Raw genomic sequence first — 22,958 nt, forward strand, 5'->3', positions numbered from 1 at the left:
TATTCACCTAATGAATAAGGATTTTTTTTAATTTTTTTACTAATTTGATTATTACCAAAAAAAAAAAACTAACAACTAAAATTTGCCAATAAAAAAAAACTGTGGCTAAGTTAGTATAAAGAATTATTAAGGATGCCAATAAAGTTAAAGGAATTTTTTTTTGAATGTACAACTAAGAAATCACAAGTACATAATAGGATAAGTTCACAACTTATTGGTAACTATGTATAAAATTTTAATCTGTATGAATACCATAACAGTTACAATTTAGTGACAAAAACATTTGATTGCATAGTTAATTTAATTTATTTTCCAAGCACATAATAGGTTTGGTTCACAAAGTTGAAATAGCATGTACTCTGTAAAGCATATATGTGATATTTGTAATGTGTTGTGGATTAATATATATTTTTTCATGTTATGTAAAGAATATTTGCTTGCTTCTTATTCCCCGGTATTGTTGGAAAAACTAATGAACATAATAATAACGGTTTGAAGTTCCAATTTACAAGAGAATAAGAAAAAAATAATTAAGAAATATTGATAAAGTTATTAGAAAGTGGACTTACAAATTCCATTTCAAAGTTATCATTAGTTAACATGGCTTGCTTCACAGCCAAATCTATGATTGCTATCAGTTGTGTGTATACAACATCATTGAACAATCCTTGAGCCTGCACGTAAAGCTCTCCTGATAGATGATCAAAATATTAAGTAAATCAATCTCATGAAATTTAAATAACACTATCTAAAGCTACTTGACTATGGTCATAAGGTACAAACAAAGGAACAATTGTTAATCCATAAGCAATCTATACAGAAAAATAAAATCTTAATTAAATGAAAATCAATATATTACCAAGACCATGCAAAATCTCCTGCATCACTTTATCAGCAGCATTGGCACGGTAACTAGAAGGCTTTCTCAGAACAAGCTCGTAAACATAAATTCAAGATTTAAGATAAGGCATTGGCATATTTCCCTAATTCCAAAACTTCTGTCAGTACTTAAATGAGTATATTTCAACCAGTTCTGCTTTCTTGATTCCTATATTTGTTAATTGATTAAAAGCCAACATGGCTATTGTCAAAGATGGCCGAGAAATCAATTCAGCTATCTATTCTTCATCTACAAACAGAAGATCAGCTCCAATTCAGACCATTATCCCTACCTTAGACGAATGAGAGTTAACAGTTGTCTGCAAACAATGTATTGCTGCAAGTGCTACCTCTTTACTACCATTTAAAATGCTATTCTCAACAAATTGAAGCAATGATTCCCAGCCTACACAGAACAAAATTAAATCAGGACTACTTATAAATTACACCAAATAAAAATACCAGATACATGATCTTTTAATAGTGAACCCATCAGACCAGAAGTTACTTAAGCTCGAGAAAAAAGGAAAGAACAACCGTAATATACGTGCAATTCCACCCAAAACAAGCACAAGAGTTTCATCCCACTGCTTCTGAGCCATGTTACGACTGCAAAATTCATTAGAATGCACACATATATCAAGTGATTTTGGAAAATGTTATGAGATTACTGAAGTAGTTAACTACAGTGCACCTATAGTAAAAGGTTTATGCAGTCATGGTATCAGCATAGACACAAGCTAGAAGTCAGTATTATACACACTATTTCTGAGTTTTTCAATCCTACCCTAACTTTTCAGTCTCCCTATACCTCAACATTTTATTAGAACTATTTACCCTCCTCCCTCAGTTTCTATGCTGGTTTTGTGGATCAAAAAATCATATTACATATTCACATTCTCATGATTTAACACATGAACCATTATCCATTGATTTCATTGCAATTTGTGGACTGTTAAGTTGACATTCTTTGATCTCTACAAGTTCTTTGCTACGTTTGTTAGTTTATTGCTAATTGTTCTTGAAGCTCCAACAAGTAGATTTGTTAATTGCAAGTCATGATTCTTTGTTTTGGGCAGAGTTTAAATCTTTAATTTGTCAGGTTCGGTTTATTGACTTTATTCCAAAGAAGCTGAAAGCTTATTGCTGAAAACCAGAATTAATATTATAATAATAGCGGTTTATAGGAACATTATCTTTAATTTGGAGGAAACAGAGTATCCTCTATTAACCTAGATAAACACGATCCACCGTGTACTCTGATAGACGGTTTTTACTCAATTTCTCTGTTTTCTCCTATTTTAACATGGTATCTAGATCTTGACATAGGAATAACAAAAATCGTGCCCCACCAGTGACCTAATGAAAATTCTACTACAACTACTAAATAGTCTTCCGTGCACCCAAACTATGGGCCATGGGGTACAAGTGCCATAATTTAGTCATATTATTATATCATCATCAGTATAATTTATTTCTTTTCAATTTCATTATGGAAAACAAGAAGTGTGGTATAATTAGAAAATACAAGATTAGGAACTTCAGGGATCAACATTATGCACACTGTTCGAGACTATTTTTAGTTAATATTTTTTCCACCATATTTTTTCTAGATTAGGAACTTCATGTAGTTGCTAAAGCTTATTTTTTTCTCCACCTTTCATTCTCCCCATTTTCTCAAACAAATATATCACATCACTGAGGCTACAAATAAACAAAATACATAATACAGGCTCAATGTCAATATGAGCATGTGAACTGCTTTTCCTCCTCGAGTTCCAAGTTCTTTCCCTTGCCATTCATCTTTTGATGATGTAGCAACCTACTTATCAAAAATCAAATTCAAACTACATCAGCTTATGATGAAAATAATATCTCATTTCAACTTCTAGTAGTTTCATCCATACCATATGAGAAGCACGATCCAATGTAGGAAATACGTAATTACAAAGGCAATCTTCCCACATGCTCTTTGAAAGCTTTTGTCCATGCATTCCTAAAGTTTGGAACAGTGTCCTAACAACAGAATTTCTCACTTGCAAAACAAAACTTTCAGTACCAGAAAGCTTTAACATCCAGCAACAACAATAGTAGAGAGAAATATAAGTTTGATGGTCTATTGAAATGGGTTTTGTTCTATTGTCCAAATTTCCCTAATCGGTATACAAGTAGTAGAGAGAAATGGAAGTTTGAAGGTCTATTTAAATGGTTGTAAGTTGTAACATTTATTTAGGGAGAACATTAGGTTTATGAATTATGGTCTTCTTCGTCATGCAATGAAACCCAATCTTGATACACAATAGACCCAAGGAATGAAGCCTAGATTTCTGCTATTTTATGATTTCTTTAATTTTCTCTACAACACTAACATTTTCTATGGTAGACAGCAGTAAAAATCCAACTCATCAAACAATAGTTCCTTTCCTTAAGCTTCCCTAAAACCCATTAAAATTAGAAAACTAACCACAGATAATGTTCACTGCTCCTTATTTGACACTCATTTTATCTGCAAATCTCCCATACTCTCACACAGACCCTCTGAACCTTAATTCTTATTTCCCGCCCCTCCCATTTCCAATGAAAGAGCTCATACTTATGATAACAAACAAGAAACAATAGTTATGAGTGGTTTTAAACTCAATACAGAAGTCAATTTCTAATTTTCTATAGCTATCAAGCTAGAAAAAAGTATAATTCTAACACTTAATGCAACTACATGAAGTCTCCTTACTTCTCACTGGGAAAATAAACCCCATCATTCCTCACAAATGATTCTGAAATGTTGTTGGTTCCCTTTCATATGAAGAAGAGAAGCACCCCCAGTACCTAGCCCTAGATGAAGCATGCCATTATTCAAGAACATATTACACTGACATTTTAGATATAACCGTTCATGTGCTTTCACCCTATAGCTTAAGTTTTTGGGGTAGTTGATTCCAGACATGGTATTAGAGCCTCTACGGAAATGAGTTTTAGAGTTTAATCCTTCTTGCAGATTGTTCAAATTAAAAGTTAAATTTCAGCATACGGTGATATAGGCATTTATATTGTCCTCGCCTTAAGTCCAACAGCTTCTCATGTCTAGGGATGTTTAGATACAAAACCTATCACATAATTTCCCCCATTGGATTAAGCTTTTGGGATGATTAGACCATGATAGGTCAAAAGTATCTTCAATCAACAAGGCTAGGCTTGTGGGTTGAAGATACAAAACCTAAGTCACTGCCAACATATTTATTTCTAGGCATGTATCAAAAAATTCAATCGACAGTAATGAATATGATAAAAGATGATAAATTTCTGCAATAATGATGATACCATTGGAAGCAGCCTGTTGAATAGGGCATAGATTTCGTCTCCCTGGAACGATCCAACTCGGATAGCTTAGGCTTGCGTAAAGGACTCAAAGTAATTGGGTTGTTGAATGTTGTCCTTTGTAGACCATGAAATGCCCGTGAGGATAATAAAACAAAAAATGACCAACAAATGTTATCATAAATAACACAAGGTTTCTGTTAAAACCTAAAGACAGAGTCTAAGAAATCAAAACTAAGTCTCGGTTAGCAATAACACCATTGGTCAGGGTTGACGTTGCCAGTAGTAGGTTAATTCATTGTTGTGCCTGGAACAAAAACAAATTTCAGCATAAACAAATGTAATAAATCTTTTGGCTTTCAGCTATTTTATGCTTACGAAACGATCAAGTAGGTTGTCCAAACAAACACTGTCACCTGCCGAACTTGTCTTTGATAACATTCCTGCCTATATCGTTACAAACGTAAAACATTTGAAATATAAAAATCATCTGCCAATTTAAAGTCCACAAATGTAGCAATTACAAATGACAGTCTCAATACAAATTACTGCTGAAATCAAAGTAAATTGTTAACCAAAGTTGTTCATATATCATCTCAATGACAATTTGTCCTATATCATGTAAATAATATTTAACATCACATGTTTTTACAAGCTAAAAAATATGCTGCCCATTTAATGCGAAGTGTTTTGATGGCCTCCACATCTAACGCTGTTGCATCAGAAAACCACTACAAAATTGACAAGCCATGACATTATTAGTAACGACCGCTAACATTAATTAACAAATATTAACCATAATAACAATTAAAATTTGTGTTAGTAAATATACCCTGTTTCATTCATCCTTCAAACCGGTAGTAACTATGCACCACATCCAATGCATCACATAATATCCACACTCGTAGCCTTCGATTTGAACATGACTCTAAATTCAACATACAAAATATATTTAACACTCAAATAATACAAAGTTAGAAATGTCTTCATTGCAAACACCTATTGATTAAATAATTACTAACCTTTGGTTCAATCCACTGAGGTGCAGGTTGATCAGACATACCTTCGAAAGTATTGGTTATTGTCTTCATTGAACTTGTTACAAAAATAATAAAAACATATACAACATTAAAATCCTTTTCATATATTGTACAACAATTATACACTAAATCAATTAAATATTTTAAGAAAACCTGTTAATTGCAACTTTTATGTTAACATCAGGCTTCTTCTGCAAGGAACAAAACCAAACAACAATGTTATCCCTTAGACATAGAAGAAAGAGTTGCCAATGTGCCCTAAAGCAGACAATTATAATTAGGTACTTGATAATGCAAATATTTTTAGAATGTACTACAACAATTTAACTTACTGATTCAAGTAAGCCCCTAAGTACAGTTGTCTTTGCGACTCCTTCACCCATGTTTCAATATAATGTTGACATTGTTGATGTTTATCCTTAGAATTGTGTATACACTGAGGCTCAAGGAAACCATACACTGAACCATTACATTTGCTTGTACTGTAGTCATCCATAAACCTATTGTGAACATTTGACATAACTATTGTTAAACCGATTACATTGAAATAAAATTCATTATGAGGTATTAAAAATGAAGCCTTGTAATTCAATTTACTTACGTCATCCACAGCTGTAGTACAAATATGTTCAAACACTTGTCACTTGATATTATTTTAGTTAGATTTGCATGTGTGATGAAAAAGGATGCTTCCACATTTGGAAGCCCATATTTCGTCCCATCCTATGGTAGTTGAACTGGCTTTTGGTAAATGGCATACAAGATCTTCATCAATTCTCCCAATGGATCCTCTCCATCACCTATATTGCACCTCTCAACACGTCCAACCGATTTCGACACATTATTGTGTGAATCCTATATGGTTAATGACATATGACAACTACAGTTATTAGGCTATAGGTATTAACAATATGAATTTTAATGAAAACAAGCATAGGGAAAATCAATTTACTTACATCAGATATAATTTGACAAGATGCGTCGACCATCCAATGAATGTGTTAACCGCCTCCTTCACATATTGAATCTCTGACGTTCAAAATGGGACTCGAGCATCAGTGTCGTAAACTGTTACAACACTGACCCTTACGACATCATCTGTGTAAGGGACATTGTGTATTGTGGCGGCATTATAAAACTCCTTACCCAAGGCCACTAGCCGTGTACAGTCCTTACCAACTATGTACAAGCCCATAGTTGTCACATCAATAGCAGGAGGCTCTTCAGGAAGAGCATTTGCAGCAGCTTCAACACAGCTTCCTTTGGTGCTAACATGTGCACCTAATACCTGAGGGTCCGGCACGTCTATCGGGGGTGAGTGTGGCGAGGCTATTTGGGATAACTCTATTTTAATCGCCTCTGCCATACCCTAATTTCGTCTGGGGACCATTATTTTTTGGCATGCGACCTTCGCTTGACCACCTCAAAATGTTTAACACCCATCGTTGTGTAATCTGTAAAGTCTCGCAACATTCCGGAAGTCAAAACAAGCATTGTTGCGCAATCCGTAAAGTTCCGCAACATTCCGAAAGTCAAAAAGAGCATTGTTGCGTAATCTGTAAAGTCCCGCAACATTCCGGAGGGCAAAAAGAGTATCGTTGCATAATCCATGAAGTTCCGTAATGTTTCAGAAAGAAATCGATATAAAAACACAAAAGGGGTGTATTTCGTAAAATGGGGGGATGCAAATAGCAATGATCAAATCTGGGTCCTTCTAGAGGATCTTAGGCATTTCCTTGCTTAAGGTGGAAGCAACCTAGCTCGCCTGGGCGAGTTGGGAGGCAACCACCTCCCCCGTTTTGTTAAAAATGGCTTCCGGGGCTTCCAGGACTTTCGTAATGCTTCCGTAAAATTTCTGAAAACCTTGGGTAAGCGTATTTCACTTGATATTGGTGAAAGGGAAGAGGAAAAAGAAGAAAATCATGTCCTATATGCTTCCATAACTGTTATGTAAATTACGAAAAAGGGGGGTGTACTTATCAAGATGGGGGTGCAAATAGAAATTTTCAAATTTTCGACTTTCCAGACATTTTGGAAGCTGTGTTACTTAAGGAGGAAGTAACCCAGCTCGCCTGGACGAGTTGGGCAGCAACCTCCTCCCCCTTTTTCCTATAAATAGGCAAAGGAAGGCTGTTCCAAGGGGTCTCGAACCCCCTTGGCTATGCATTTCAGCTATTTTAGGTGAGAAAAATTGTTTCCGTTAAGAAAATCCAAGCCGAGGTGCTTCCGTAACGCTTTCGAGACGTTTCCGTGAGCAAATCTGTGAAGGTTTTTTGCCGTTCTTCATCCGTTTTTCGTTCTTCAACCGGTAAGTTTTCGAATATGAGACTTTCAATTCATTTCTTGTTTTGTTAGCTTTCATCTTCATTTCGTTCACTTTCGATTTTCTTTTCTTCCGTTTTTAACGAGTTTTAACCAATCATGTAAGCCGTTATCTCGTCTAATAAATGATAAAATGAATTTCAACCGATCATTTGCGTTGTAATCTCATTTAATCACTGTTAAAGCAAAATCTAACCGATCGTTCACACTATAACCATGGTTAAACCAAAAAAGATAAAATAATAATAAAATAATCAAAGTATCTTGAAAAATAATAATAAAATAATCAAAATATCTTTGAATAAAATAATCAAAAAAATTAATCGGACGTTTTTCTTTGGAAGTTTCCTTGAATGAATAGATTAATAATCAAAGTGAAACTAAAGCTAAAATCAACTCACAAATTAAGCTTTGTTCGCAAAAATCACTAAAAACCATTTTAAGGTTCAACGCCTTAAACGTTCCTCTTTGCTTTTATCGGTTAACATGAACCTTTAAAAATCATAAAATCAACATGTAACTTTACCGCTTTTGCAAGAACTACGTAGGTCTGATTTACTCATCGCAATTGAGGATGCGTAGGAGCAAAAGCTCCGCTTTTGTCGACCACCCCAAGAGATCGTTAATGGTCCAATGCCTTAACGTTTCACTCCTTTCAAAAACAAGAGATCGTTAATGGTTCAACGCCTTAACGTTTCTCTCTTTTCAAAAACAAGAGATTGTTAATGGTCCAACGCCTTAACGTTTCTCCCCTTTCAAAATCAAAAGATCGTTTAATGGTCCAACGCCTTAAATGACCTTTGTTCAGTTAAAATTGATCTTGCGGAAAAAGATAAAAACAACTTAACCAACGTTTAGTTCTGGAAGAACTACGTAGGTCTGATTTCCTTATCGCAAATGAGGATACGTAGGAGCGAGGGAAACACCCTTGTCGATCACACCAAAATTAAAAACATAAAAAGCATAAAAACACAAAAAGACATAAAAAGGGAAAATAAAACATTTTGAAGTCATATTTACACACTTGATTAAAGGCTGTTGTCCCTTGTGATGGACGCGTGCGGTGCTAATATCTTCCCCGTGCGTAAAAACAACTCCTGAACCTTTCACGATTAAAGTTCGTAGACCACACCTTTCCGGTTTTTTCGACGTTTTCCTCAAATAAACGTTGGTGGCGACTTCGCGCGCCTTCCTCCTTTGGAAGACGCACCCGTGAGCCCCGCATCGCCCTCTCGCCGAAGGGTAGTTTGCGACAGCCTCCTTCAACTCCTTTTTCATTATCTCCAAACTGCATCTATTTTCCTCTTCCACCTCTCTCTTCCACTCTTCCTTAATATTTCCTATGATTTCTGCCAATTGATCTAGGGTTATTATGGCTGAAGAAGTGTTGGAGGCACACAATGTCTATCCAAAGTACTGACTGATGGTCGCACCATGGCCAGCTACATGAACATGACCAGGATGCTCCGGTCAGCCAAGCGCAGTATTCAATATGTCCTCACGACCATCAGGAATAAAGCTTCCCTGCGTGGTTTGTTCCTGTAAATCATCCTGTGACAACCACAAAAGATATGTTATACTATGAAATCAGTAAATGGTTTCCATTACATTACTATTAATTCAAATGAACTCATAACATGAACTCACAATTTTGTCAGAGATTTGTTGTGCCGCTGTAGATGTTGTCTGCCCATATCGCTTTGTACGGGCCATTTTCCACTTGACATGTCTTGCAATCGGGGATGGAGGGTCATCAATCATTGCTGAATTTTCCGTAAACTTAGCTTGCTGCAATTTTGTCTTCATTTTCTAGTCTATCAGTTTTTTTTTCTAGAAGATCGTAACCCCCACGAGACAGTAAGTGGGGGCAGTCATTGAATTTTTGAATTTCTTGTGCTTTTTTCTGTATTCCCTGTCATCAAGTATAAACAGTATCCACTAAATAATTACTTTAACAAAGTTAACATAAATCAGATGTAATAATTATAAACGAGTTACATCAAACCTTCAAATTAGAAGTTTGCCGACTCTTCGCAAATTGTTCCCAAGTTTCTGGATCCAGCCCATACTTAACAGAAGGATGAAGTTTATCTTTACCCTCATTGTCAACATATACATATTTAGTGGTGAGGGAAGACTTAAATTGCCTCCATCATATGGCAACCATTGACATCACCTTCTTCTTGGAAGTTGATCCTTCAGGGATGTCAAATTTACCCTACAAAAAAAAATAGTATTCAAACCTCTGCTGCGTTGACAACATATGCAACTTAATCAAACAAAAAGAAACTGAAAGGGTTAGTTAACTGCACTTACCATAATGTCATCCCATATTAGGTTCTTTAGAGATTCCGGGACAACTTTCCAACTGGAATGTACAATTGGGATTTTTTCCCGCGCTACTACCGCCAGGTAACTATGGAACTTTTCTTTATGGGGGCCTGATCCTCTACCAGCTGTAGGGTTCACATTGACAATAGGTCGTGGCTAGTCCAACCTTCTGCCAGTCAATCTTTTAAGCAGGGTACTTTGTCTAGTCTTCCTTGACGTAGTTCCCGAAGGAGCATCTGAAGGTGGAGGGGAACTTGATGGGGGTGTTGCCATGGGTCTTGTCCAAAATTAAAATAAGAATTAGGAAACACAAAGTAATTGCAACAACATGTAAGTATCAAATTGTAAATAAGCAGAATTGTAAAATGTAAAATAGTTAATATTTTGAGTTAAACATTATTTGGGTATATACCGCAGTTAAATAGCCATATTCTCCCATAAACCTTCATCATGATCATTATGACTTGCATGTATATCATCCTCCTCATTTTTAGCATTTATGGAAGGCATGTGTGGGGAGAAGGTGGGCATATCGTTAACATCAAGTGTTGAAGCATACATATGGTAAGGGATACCACTTGTTTCCCCCTGTAGAAAAACTGACCATCTTGGGTCACTTGGATCTTGGACATAAAACACCTGTCTAGCTTGTGTTGCCATGATGAAAGGCTCATCCATGTAACCAACCTTTTGAAGGTTAACCAAAGTAAACCCCATTTTGTCTTGACAGACACCCATATTTCCATTAACCCACTTGCACTTGAAGACAGGGACTCTAAATTCACCATAGTCAAGCTCCCACATTTCTTGAATCACTCCAAAATAAGGCATGGACGCTCACATTGGATTGTTATCTGATGCACTGCTAAAGTGATTTGAATGAGCATCAACGGTCACCCCACTGTTCTGCACGGTACTTTTATCATCTTGTGACTCTATGTAGAAAGAATAGTTGTTGATATCATATCCTTTCCAAGTGAGGACATTGAGATTTGGCCCAACAGCTAACAGTCTTAATGTTTTAGAAGCACTGTCATTAGCAAAGATAGTTTTCTAAACCAGTTAATGAAAGTCCCGTTGTGCTCTTGCAGCACCCTCATCATGTTCATCTTTGGGTGAGTAGCTGCCAAGTGAGGACATTGAGATTTGGCCCAACAGCTAACAATCTTAATGTTTTAGAAGCACTGTCATCGGTGAAGATAGTTTTTCTAAACCAGTTAATGAAAGTCCTGTTGTGCTCTTGCAACACCCTCATCATGTTCATCTTTGGGTGAGTAGCTGCCACATTTTGTTTGTGAGCATCTATGTACGGGATTACCTCTGATGTGTTGTTTAGTACATATAGATGGGCTTGTGATACCTGTTGTCAATCTATGGTTACAACATTAAATCCCCGTGTTCCCCTACCTTGCGGTGTGCACTCATGACGACTTTGAGGAAGGCCGACATGTGTACCAGTTTCTATATAGTTAGAACAAAACTTAATGGCTTCTTCTGCAACGTACCTTTCGACAATGCTTGCTTCGGGTCGATATTGATTCTTCGTATAAATTTTCAAGACCTTCATGTACCACTCAATCGGATACATCCACCGTAGAAAGACGGGCCCACACAACCGTATCTCTCGTACAAGATGCACAACTAAGTGAATCATAATGTCAAAAAATGATAGTGAAAAATACATCTCCGACTGATAGATGATAATGGAAGCCTCATTTTCCAAATCATCCAATTGTTGAGGGTCAATGACTTTGCTACAAATCGCATTGAAGAAAAAACACAATCGAGTTATGGCAACCCTAACTTTGTCAGGCAAAATACCGCGAATGGCTACAGGCAACAATTGTTGCATTAAAACTGACAATCATGAGACTTCAACCCAACCAACCTCAGATCTTTAACGGATACAAGGCTCTTGATATTTGAAGAGTATCCTTGTGGGACTTTAACATTTTTTAGAAAATGAAAAAAACTTTTTTTCTCTTTCGTCGACATGGTGTGACTTGATGGGGGCAAATACGTTCAATGACCTTGTGATACTGGATGCAATTGTTGTCGTATACCCATGTCTACCAAATCTTGATGGCATTTCAAACCATCTTTTGTCTTGCCTTTAATGTTCAGAAGGGTGCCAATTAAATTATCACACACATTTTTCTCGACATGCATTACATCTACAGAATGTCGCACATGTAGATCGCACCAGTGAGGAAGATAAAAGAATATTGATCTTTTTTTCCAAATGTTCTTCTCGGTCCCATCCTTTTTTTGTGTCTTCACAAAAATAGTTATGATATCCTTCACTTGATCAAAAACTTCATGTCCAGACAGCAGTTTCGGTGCATTGTCAATCTTTAATGTCCCATTAAATGCCTTCTTCATTCGCCGATACGGGTGATAAGGTTTTAGAAATCTTCGATGCCTTGTATACACAGTCTTCTTTCCATGCTTTAGTTGGATGTAACTTGTGTCTTTCTCACATATAGGACATGTGTGGTGTCCTTTGACACTATATCCACTCAAATTCCCATAAGTTGGAAAGTCGTTAATGGTGCAAAATATCATTGCACGCAACCTGAAGCTGTGATGAAGATTCGCATCGTACACATCAACCCCTTCTACCCATAATTTGGTCAGGTCTTCAATCAAGGGAGCAAGATACACATCAATGTCATTTCCTGGCTGTCTTGGATTGGCTATCATCATACACAACAGAATGTATTTTTGCTTGATGCACAACCAAGGAGGAAGGTTGTAAATCATTAGCAAAATAGGCAATGAACTATGGCTAAAGCTCAAGTTACCAAAAGGATTCATTCCGTTGGAAGCAAGACCAAGCCTTAGGTTTATAGGATCCTATCCAAAATCCAGATACAACTGATCAATTGTCTTCCATTGAGGAGAATCAGCAGGATGACGGAGAAATCCATCATTTTTCTTACCATCTGCATGCCATGTTAGGTTTTTTTGTGTCATCTGCATTAGCAAACAATCACTTAAACCTTGGTATTATTGGAAGATACCAACACACTTTTTTTGGACAATGGTTGTTAGTGGCAGCATCATCACTGCATTCGTCATACTTGACCTTGTAGCTTGAGAGCCCACATGTAGGGTAGTTGCGAATTTCGACAAACTGATTTCTATACAAAATACAATCATTAGGGCATGCATGTATTTTTTGGTATTCCATACCCACAAGACATAATATCTTCTTCGCCTCGTAATAATTCTTGGGTAACGTGTTATCGTCAGGAAGCATATTCTTCAATAACAAAAGCAATTTAGTGAAGCTTATGTCACTACAACCAAATCTTGCCTTCAAGTTCACCAAAGCTAACACCCTCGATAATCGTGTGAAGGTTGTGCATCCCATATACAATGGCTTCTTAGAATCAATTTCTAATTTTTCATAATAAGGTGCATGTGCTTGTCTAAAACCCTCTTGCCCAAGATCGCGTAGTATGTCTTCTGTACGGTCTCGCACTTGGACATGAACTGCCTCAGTCGGAGGGACTGTTGTTGTCTGTGGTAACTCACCATGCCATATCCATTTTGTATAAGTAGGACTGATACTGTCACATATAAGATGTGCTCTAATGTCATTCAATGACTGTAGTCTCATGTTCAGACATTTAACACATGGACACAGATACTTTCCACCCATTTCTCCTGCATTTTGTTGCACAAATAACAAGTATTTTTCAACCCCGTTCTCATACTTGGTACTGATGCGTGTTGCTTTCATCCAACTTCGATCCATGTTTGGTGTACTGTCATATGTGGTACATTATCCAATATGCATGAAAACCTATCTTTTTCATAAAAAAGTGTGGCCCTATCCCATTCGGGAAGACAATTTTTTACTTGATTCATACGTACAAGTTAAGTAGTTTAAGTTAAATTTGACAAAATTTCAGCAGCATTTCACTTTGGTCTCCAAGTACATGACATGAAAGTTCAATTATAAAGAATAATTATAAAATCTTAAAAAGATACAAATGTTGTTGTAAGAGAATGAATACCAATGCTGACATCAATTGACTTAGTCAAGCCACAACTGATACAATTGTGGGCAACACCGATGGGCATGTTCTGTAAGACATGCACAATAACATATTAAATATACAACGACACCTGGTAGAATTTGTTGGATCAAGTGGCCTCAGAATAATTAAGAAGGGGGGGTTGAATTAATTATTAATGTGTCTTGACTAATTAAAATTTATCCTTCTTAATATTACTAGATTCAATTAGGCTTTACTACTAAGTTATGAGAAAGTAAAGAACGAAAATAATAACTTAGACAAAGTAAAGTGGAAATAAAAAGTACATAGCGGAAAAGAAAAGAGTGTAGGGAAGAAGAAAACAAACACAAGTTTTTATACTGGTTCGGCAACAACCCGTGCCTACATCCAGTCCCCAAGCAACCACCGATTCTTGAGATTTTCTTTAACCTTTTAAAATCCTTTACAAGCAATGAGCCCCAAAGGATGTCCCCTCCTTTGTGCTCAGTGTAACACCAAGTGGATGTACGCTTCACTTGAACTAATCCACAAGAGATGTACCCTCTCTTGTTCTCAGTATTACAACCCAAGTAGATGTCCACTCTACTTGTACCACCAAGGATGTACGCTCCAATGAGTTAAGACAAAGATATCTCAGGCGGTTAGTCCTTTGAAATCTTTGTAGGGTAAAGCAAAAGATATCTCAGGCGGTTAGTCCTTTGAAATCTTTTTGTATAGAGGGAGGAGGAAAGAATCAAAAGAATTCTCAGACGGTTAGTTCTTTGAATTCTTTTGGCAAGAGGGAGAAGGAAAGAAGAAGAAGAATAGAACAAGTTTTTGGCCAATGAGCTTTTCTTGACAAAGAAAGTATTGAACAAAAACTCTTAGAAAGATGATGAGAAATGAATTAGAAAGTTTCTCTTTGAATGAAAGGAATATCTCTTTGAATGAAAAGAATATGAAAATTCTCTTTTTTTTTTTAAATTCGTGTCATGGTCACATATTTATAGTCATTTGATGACTCAAGTTAAAGTTTGTGACTCTTGGCAATTTCTTTAAAACTAGTCACTTTAAAAGTTGTGACTCTTTAAAAAATCTTCAGAAACTAGTCACTTTAAGAATTGTGACTTTTGGTAATTTAATTTTCAAAATAAGTCACTGGTAATCGATTACCATTGTAGTGTAATCGATTACACATCAACAGATGTGACTCTTCATGTTTAAATTTGAAAACCAACGTTTAGAAACAGTGGTAATCGATTACATATATTGTGTAATCGATTACACAAGTTTGAAAATGTTTTATCACAAGTTGTGACTCTTGAAATTTGAAATCTCAATGTTCAAAAACATTGGTAATTGATTACATGCCCATGGTAATCAATTACTACTTTGTAAAACAGTTATAAAACTGTTTGGGCTTTTGGTAATCGATTACTGCCTTCTGGTAATTGATTACTAGAGAGTAAAAACTCTTGTAAAAGATTTTTCTTTGAAAAATTCTTTTGGACAAATTGTGCTATTCAATCTTTTCTTTTGAAAAAATCTTTTTATACTTATCTTGATGTTTTTCTTGAAGTTCTTGCATATCTTGAGTCTTCTCTTGAATCTTCACTTAAATCTTGATTCTTGATTGAACGACTCTTTGATTCTTGAAACTTGTTTGACTCTTGATTCTTGACTTGAGTCTTTGGCATCATCAAAATAAACTTGAAAAGCTTTGCTTCCACATAATTAGTTGGAATTTTTTTACATTTTCATTGATAAAAAAGAATTTAACATCAATTCTAAACAATAGTTTTAGAATCGATGTTGAATCGAACAATGTTAATAGTGAGAAGCTTCAACATCGGTTTTTACTAGAACCAATGTAAAAAATGTTTTTACTAAAACCAATGTTGTAAAGGTAATTTCTATATCGGTTGGTGCCATAATCGATGTAGTTTCTACATTATATATATATATATATTGTTCCACAAGAACCATTTTCTTGATCCATTTTTAAAAAAAACATAATACCGTGACCATGAAGAACAAAACTAAGACACTATAATATTAATATAATAAATGCAACATGAAGTAACTAGTGAACTTCAAAATAACTTATGGTGAACCAATGATTTGATGATCCAACAACAACTTGGATCCTTCTTCATTGTATGCTAACTATCGCTCTCTCACTTTAACATTTCCAAATGCATCATCATGATTTATGCTAACTATCACTCTCTCCCCCTTCTTCATTGTTGCCATGGCTCGGTCTAGACTAGTAATCACTTGTTCTATAGGCAACAAAGTAAAAACACTATTATCATTATTTCCTAGATGTCACAAATACTCAATAATCCTCAGCTCATTACCAAACAAGGGGGAAAATGTGTATGATGGAATTATGAAGTTTTGGGTATATGGAGGAAGAGAGATAAAATAAAATGAAACACTGAATCAATATCAATTGAGATTTATTACAATGTCTTGATGAGTATATGTTCATAAAATAAAGCACTAACCGTTATTTATACTAATCATAATAGTAACTAAATAGGGAAAAAAATCATGATTAGATTAGGAAATATGGTTACTGAAACTAACAAATGATGAGGAAATAGAGAAATTAATCCAAAGCATAACCTAATACATTCCAAGTTATGATAAGATATTTTCATATATTTGAAATAAAAACATACAAAAGAGCATAATTAAAGAAGGATAAGAATAAGCTCACCCTCATCAATTATGAATTCCAAGGGTTGTGTTTCACCAATTCCTCTTTTCTCAAATACAGTATCATCTTCTAGCATAGTTGTAAAGCTCACTACATAGCAATTTCACCAAAAGCAATTAGTAAACTGAGGATTTATCTGCCTTTTCTTCTTGGATTTTAATTTTCACAATAAATAAAATTATAGTTACATCTTACTTTAAAGAAACAACACACTTTTTATAATAGGAGTATTTACCCAGAAAACTCTAGAAAGAAGCTATATACAAGTTACGTGGTGCAATTTGTATTTACTACTAGAAAAGCATTTTTTTTATGACGCACCTTCGATGATGGTTGTTGAAAACCGTCTTAGTATGTAAGGCAGTGTTAATTTTGTAAATAAGAGATTTTTCGACTAAGACAGTTTCGTGAAAACCATCTTATAAGGTTATTATTATAAGGTAGTTTTGTAAAAATCGTCTTCGTTGAAAGTGCCCTCTACTCTTTTTATTCTCCCTCTCACTCTGACCTTCATTTTCATTCATGAACCCTCTCGGTCCATCTTCTTCCTTGTAAAGGCCATGGTTGCTGCCAACTTCCAAAGGAGGTTCAAAGAGTTTCTCTTTTCCAAATACCAAATCCATGCCTTCGTTCTCTGTCACCTCAGTCTCTCATATTTTTGAAAAAGTCTTCCCTCTCACCATGACTAACATAATCCCTGAGACTCAAATCCCCGACGAAACCGTAAACCCTAATTACACCACCGAACATTACCCACAACAAGAACTTCTGCCACCACAGATTGATCCCCAATTCTTTGAAACCCTAAGCCTCCCTAATCATAATTCCCCCAACCCTAACCAAGATCACGATTCTACCATGCAAGACCTAATCCCTATCACCCTCACTATCGTTGTCGACGATGACCTGGAGCCTGACGCTACCACCGACTGCAGTGGCGGCACAACCACCCAACACACGATGAAGCAGAAGAAAAAAGGCCCAAAGAGAATCGCGATGGAGAGAAAGTCTCGCGAGAAGCTCCAGGTTATCGTCACAACTGTAATCTCACAAAACGAAAGTGAAAGGAAATAAGAGGTTTTGCCATGATTTTGTTTACTTTCATTAAGGATTTTGCTTAAGGACTGTAAATCAATTTTTTTTTTTTTACATAATCTATTTTTTCTATGTCTTTAAAATCATTTAAAATAATAATCTGCTTACGAAGCTTGTTGAGGTCTTGTTTAACACTGTTGGCATTTATTAGTTTTGTAGAATGCATAAAAAAATATTTGTCTTCAGATGGCTACTTTAGAGCAAATGAAAGTTGATAAAAATGTTATGAAACTGACAGAAGATCAAAAGGTGTGTTTCGCCATCCTCATCGAGCTTCATGACCTGATCATTTTGTCATCATCTTTTGAGGCCTCCCAGGTGTGCTTTTCGTTCGAGTTTTGTTAATTTCTTGTTCTGTGCTTTTGTTAGTGCAAAATTATTGAAAGTCTGTTATGTTGAATACTGATTAAGTGTTTTTTGTTGTGTTAGTTTACTCTGTTTTATGTTTTTTTACTAGCGCATAGGCTAGAGAGGACTTCTATAGTTCTTTTGTTTGCATCAGCAAGGGCAATTTGTTGGTAATTTTGCATGCAGTTTAATTATTTCCTTTTTGTTGAGATTTTTGTTGCTTGTTTGAGTCTTTTACAGGTAGTGGTAAGAGTTACCTAGCAAAGATATTGCATGATCTTGAGGTTGAAAATGGTGGTGATGCTCCTCGAATTCATTCCATGGATGATTATTTTATGACTGAGGTTGGAAAAGTTCATGAGTATGCATTTTACTTTTTTATTTTGACCAAGTATTCTTATTGTTCTGTATGCAGTTTTGATTAGTTCTAGTGGATCTTGTATTGATAGTTTATTTTCTATTGAAAAGGTGGAGGATGGCAAGGCATCAAAATCTTCAAGTTCAGGAAGAAACAAGAAGCCTATGACAAAGAAGGTCATGGAGTATTGTTATGAACCTGAAATGGAGGAGGTAAGTTTTTGAATGTATTAAGCATTTTATTTAGTCATTTGTTATTTCATCATGATTTCAAATGTTTGGTGTCATTTGTTTAGAATTTTTGTACTAGATTTGTGTTGTCCATGCAATTTCTCTGTTTGTAGATGACTTGTGGAAGGGCTGGAGAGAGAGGGCATTATATGATTGATTGTGCCTAGTATAATGTTGAACCAACTTTTTATCACTATTGTGCAATTTTCAAACTAATTCTTTGTCTAATGTTGTTTTTGACAACATGGCTTAGAGAAGTTGCCTTTTTTTTTCAATTGCCAGTACTACATGTCTACATGTTTTTCTGACTCTAATCTTCAGCAAGATAATGTAGGGTTGTCCATTTTATAATTATGTGAAATTAACTTTGAACTATTGTACTTACAAGTTACAATTTGTATCTGAATTAGTTAATCACAAATTTTATTTTAAAACATGTGATATAGTAAGGAATTAATTGTTAAAATTTGTCAAACAGGTTGCTGCCAACTTCATACGTCATCTTAGATCATTCCAAGTCCTTATTATTTTTTATAAAAGCAAGTCCTAATATTGTTCTTAAGGATTGCAATGCTTCACTTGTTGCTGATATGGATTGTGATCCAAAAAAAGAAATGAATTCTATTTGATCACTAGTTTCATGAAAATGAATTCTAAGTTTAACTGGAAAGTACTCTTAGAATTTGAACTAAATGAATTTACTCTTTACATTACATTGCTAGTAATAGAGCATAATATTTTGATTTCAAATAGCATGAGATTATGATTGTAATGCTAGGATATTTATTTCATATGCGAGGGATCAATATTCGGTAAATATTCTTACGATTCTCGAGTGTGAGGGATCAATTTAGGGTAATTTAATGTGTGCATCAGTGATGTTAGAAAATGATTAATATGTTTAATCATATTAAGGGTACTAAGGGTATGAACAATGAAATCTAATCCTACGTTTTTCTTGAATTAATTAAATTTGTTTTAATTTTTTCAGTAATTTTACGTATTTCTGATGCACTAAATTCCATTATTTCTGTTATTCTATTACTTTAGTTAATTTTTGTTAGTTAGACAAACTCGTGATATTTTGATTGAATTTGTACATAACTATTAAACTGATAACCTTTATCCGAAGGAATTGAGTAACTCAAGTCCCTGTAAAGACGATATCTTTTTATATATTTGTAACCTGCGACGACATTGGTATGCTTGCCAATAGTCTAACATAGGTGTAGACTTCTGGAACTATTGTTGTTGTCTGAATTAGGGAGCTTGGTATTTGCTGGTGGAGGGTTGGTATTGTTGTTGTCTAAATGGTTGTTGTTGTTGTGCCTACTGTTGTTGAGGACCAAGACCATACCTCAGGATAGATGATCTCTCCAACTAGGATTATAGGTGTTGGAATAAGGATTATATTATTGTTGTTGAGGTCTGAATGACTGTCTAGATTGCATGGCATAAACATCAATAGCATGTTCTATTTCTTGGAAAGTGGGACATGTATCTGTTGGATGATGAAGTGCACAACAAATACCACATAACTTTGGTTGATTGGCTTCCATCACATTCTATTGTTGACCAATGGCTAGTTGTCTCACAAGGGATGTCAATTCTGTAAGTTTATTCTCTAGCATTTGGTTATCAACAACCATAGAAACAAAAACTTCATTTGCAACAACTATTAGACTATTGACAAGCATACCAATGTCGTCGCAGGTTATAAATTTATAAAAAGAGATCGTCTTCACAGGAAATTGAGTTACTCAATTCCTTCGGATAAAGGTTATCAGTTTAATAGTTATGTTCAAATTCAATCGAAATATCATGGGTTTGTCTAACTAACTAAAGATAACTAAAGTAATGGAATAGTGAAAATAACGAAAATAATAGAATTTAGTGTATCAGAAATACGTAAAATTACAAAAACAATAATAACGAATTTAATTAATTCAAGAAAAAAGTAGGATTGGATTTCATCGATCATACCCTTAGTATCCTAATAAGATTAAAATATATGAATAATTTTCTAACATTACTGATGCACATATTAAATTGCCCCGAATCGACCTCTTGTACTCGAGAATCCTAAGAACATTTACAGAATATCAATCCCTCACATATGAAGTAAATACCCTAGCATTACAATCATAATGTCATGCTATTTGCAATCAAAATGTTATGCTTTATTCCTAGCAATGTGATGTAAAGAGTAAATTCATTTAGTTAAAATTCTAAGAGTACTTTCCAGTCAAACTTAAAATCCAATTTCATGAAACCAGTGATAAAATAAAATCAAGCATTACGAACAGAATGAAATCACCAATAATGAGTAGAAAAGATTCATACATATATAATATCAAAAGAGATACATAAGGGTACAAAGATTACATCCAATCCTTTGGAGAAACTAACCGATCATTGCATAGAGCACAAGATCAACAAGATAAATGACGAAGAATGCGATCCACGATCACAACTCTACAGCGCTCGGGCTCCACTTTCCACTTCCTTCTGGTGTTTCTCACGTTTTTTTTTATCTGCTTTCTGATATATATTTCTTCTTCATTTGCATGGCTACTTATAGAAAAGAGCCAAGAGGTGCAGACAAATTCGCCCAGGTGAGCTAAACTTGCCCTGGCAAATTTGGTTCTTAGCTCTGAAGGCACTCACTCGCCCAAGCGAGTTGATTACTTATGCCTGAAGAAATTTGATTAGCCCAAGCGCGCTGGTTGCTAGCCTGGGCGAATGGATGTCTGAAATCTTGGAAAAATGGTCATTTTGCCCTTCCTTTTAACTTGGTTTCTGGATCCAATAAACAACCATCAAAACCTACAGAATCATGGATGAATCTTCCATATTTAAACAAAAACATTAGTGAATGTACAATATATATAAAACAAATAGATTTAAGGGAAGTTTATAAGAAAACTATTACAATAGAAAGATAAGTGCTAACATTTTAATACCAAAAATAATTGAAATATGACAATTATCAACTCCCTCCAACCTAGAATCTTGCTTGTCCTCAAGAAAACTATAGAAAACTACAAATAAAAATAAAATAAATATGCTTCAAAAAACTATGAACATGCTTTGTAAAGAATTAATCTCCAAATTGATCAGAACAACATTTTTCAAAACACAACAATGAGAAATGAAAGCACAAAGATGAATTTTGCAGAACCAAATGAGATTAAGATCAATTCGCATTTTTTTCTAAAGAACATTAGAGAAAACACTTGATTCACTCAAACAGAGGAAAACCTCTCAAAGTGTATAATTCTCACACAAACAAGTGTTTCATCTCAATTCCAATCATTGATATGTCATAAATCAATTTTTCTAATCATTTCCCATAAAATCAAAGATAAATTGCATAATTATCGTGGATCTTTAGGACTTTTAGGGTTGGACCTGACTTTGAAGGAAATCTTGGTTTTTCTGGATATTCAAACATACCTTGAGAATAGGAGAGCAGACATAAAAATCAGCTAGCAACTCAAATGAATGATCACTTCCTATCCCTTTTCTTTTCAACCAAAGTATCACTATTTTCTATTCAGATATTTACAACAACTCCGTATAGTTTAGGATAAAATGTACATGATTCAAACATTTATTTATCCATAAAGAACTTGTTTTCCATTTTCTTTTTCTTTTCTCTTTTCTTTTCTATTTTTTTCTTTTTTCTGTTAAATATTTAATTTCCCTTAATACCCACATTTAAAAATAGTATTTACATCACATTAGCCACCAAATGATAGAAATCCTTAACAAAACACCTTTGCTCTCAACCTAAGGTAAGGTAGGAAATTCTTATCCTAGGTTAGTGTTCCAACAAATTATGAAGTGTTTGGCTCAAAGGGTTTGCAAATGATAAAACAATATACATCGGGATAGCTTTTTGGCCAATGGCTTAAAATGTAAAGAAAGAAAGACGGCCTAAATCATATCCATGAATCATATGTTATGATAATTAGAAATTCATGCAAAATCAACTATAGAACTTATCAATGAGGACACTCAATGTAAAATCTATGGTTGTACACAGTCACTAAAGCTTAAGGCATGTATCCATGTTCAAATTAAATCAGTGTTTTGAAAGTTGTTCTTTTATCAAGTCCATGCAAAAACATCTAAATTCATTTGGTATTTGGGAAAGTCATTCATTGTTTTTCATTCTCAATGTTTCCAAAAATCCTTTTGTTATGCTCTGATCTAATCAAAAGTAAGTTTCAAAAACACTGGTTGTTGATTCTTTCCAAAGCATGTTATGTCCAAGAAAAAAAATTAAGTCCCAAAAAGAGTTAT

At 34.8% G+C, this 22,958-nt stretch overlaps 1 protein-coding gene across 14 annotated transcripts; it reads right to left on the minus strand.

Annotated features, from left to right (window-relative positions):
• Positions 1 to 516: 516 nt before the first annotated feature.
• On the minus strand, positions 517 to 4,634 carry LOC100802070 (protein MON2 homolog). Of its 14 annotated transcripts, none has more exons than XR_005891439.1 (5): positions 2,787 to 4,634; positions 1,417 to 2,701; positions 1,173 to 1,285; positions 860 to 983; positions 517 to 691 (listed from the first exon to the last, which is right to left on the minus strand). XR_005891439.1 is itself a non-coding variant. In XM_041015351.1 (4 exons), exons 1-4 carry the CDS (start codon positions 4,224 to 4,226, stop codon positions 635 to 637), a joined length of 261 nt encoding a protein of 86 aa, XP_040871285.1. In that variant the 5' UTR covers positions 4,227 to 4,634; the 3' UTR covers positions 517 to 634. The 14 variants fall into 14 exon arrangements, 1 of the variants encoding a protein (XP_040871285.1); XR_005891437.1 differs by having other exon boundaries at positions 1,378 to 2,701; XR_005891441.1 differs by lacking the exon at positions 1,417 to 2,701 and having other exon boundaries at positions 4,198 to 4,634.
• Positions 4,635 to 22,958: the final 18,324 nt, after the last annotated feature.

Source organism: Glycine max, chromosome 5, assembly GCF_000004515.6.
Source record: "Glycine max cultivar Williams 82 chromosome 5, Glycine_max_v4.0, whole genome shotgun sequence".
Classification (NCBI taxonomy): domain Eukaryota; kingdom Viridiplantae; phylum Streptophyta; class Magnoliopsida; order Fabales; family Fabaceae; genus Glycine; species Glycine max.

Coding starts and splice junctions, on each gene's coding strand:
- LOC100802070 (XM_041015351.1), bottom strand. CDS start 4,226: ATGCCCTATTCAACAGGCTGCTTCCAATG. Junction 1,489..4,197: donor TCAACAGGCTGCTTCCAATG/GTATCATCATTA, acceptor TGAATTTTGCAG/TCGTAACATGGCTCAGAAGC. Junction 692..1,172: donor TTAACTCTCATTCGTCTAAG/GTAGGGATAATG, acceptor ATCATCTATCAG/GAGAGCTTTACGTGCAGGCT.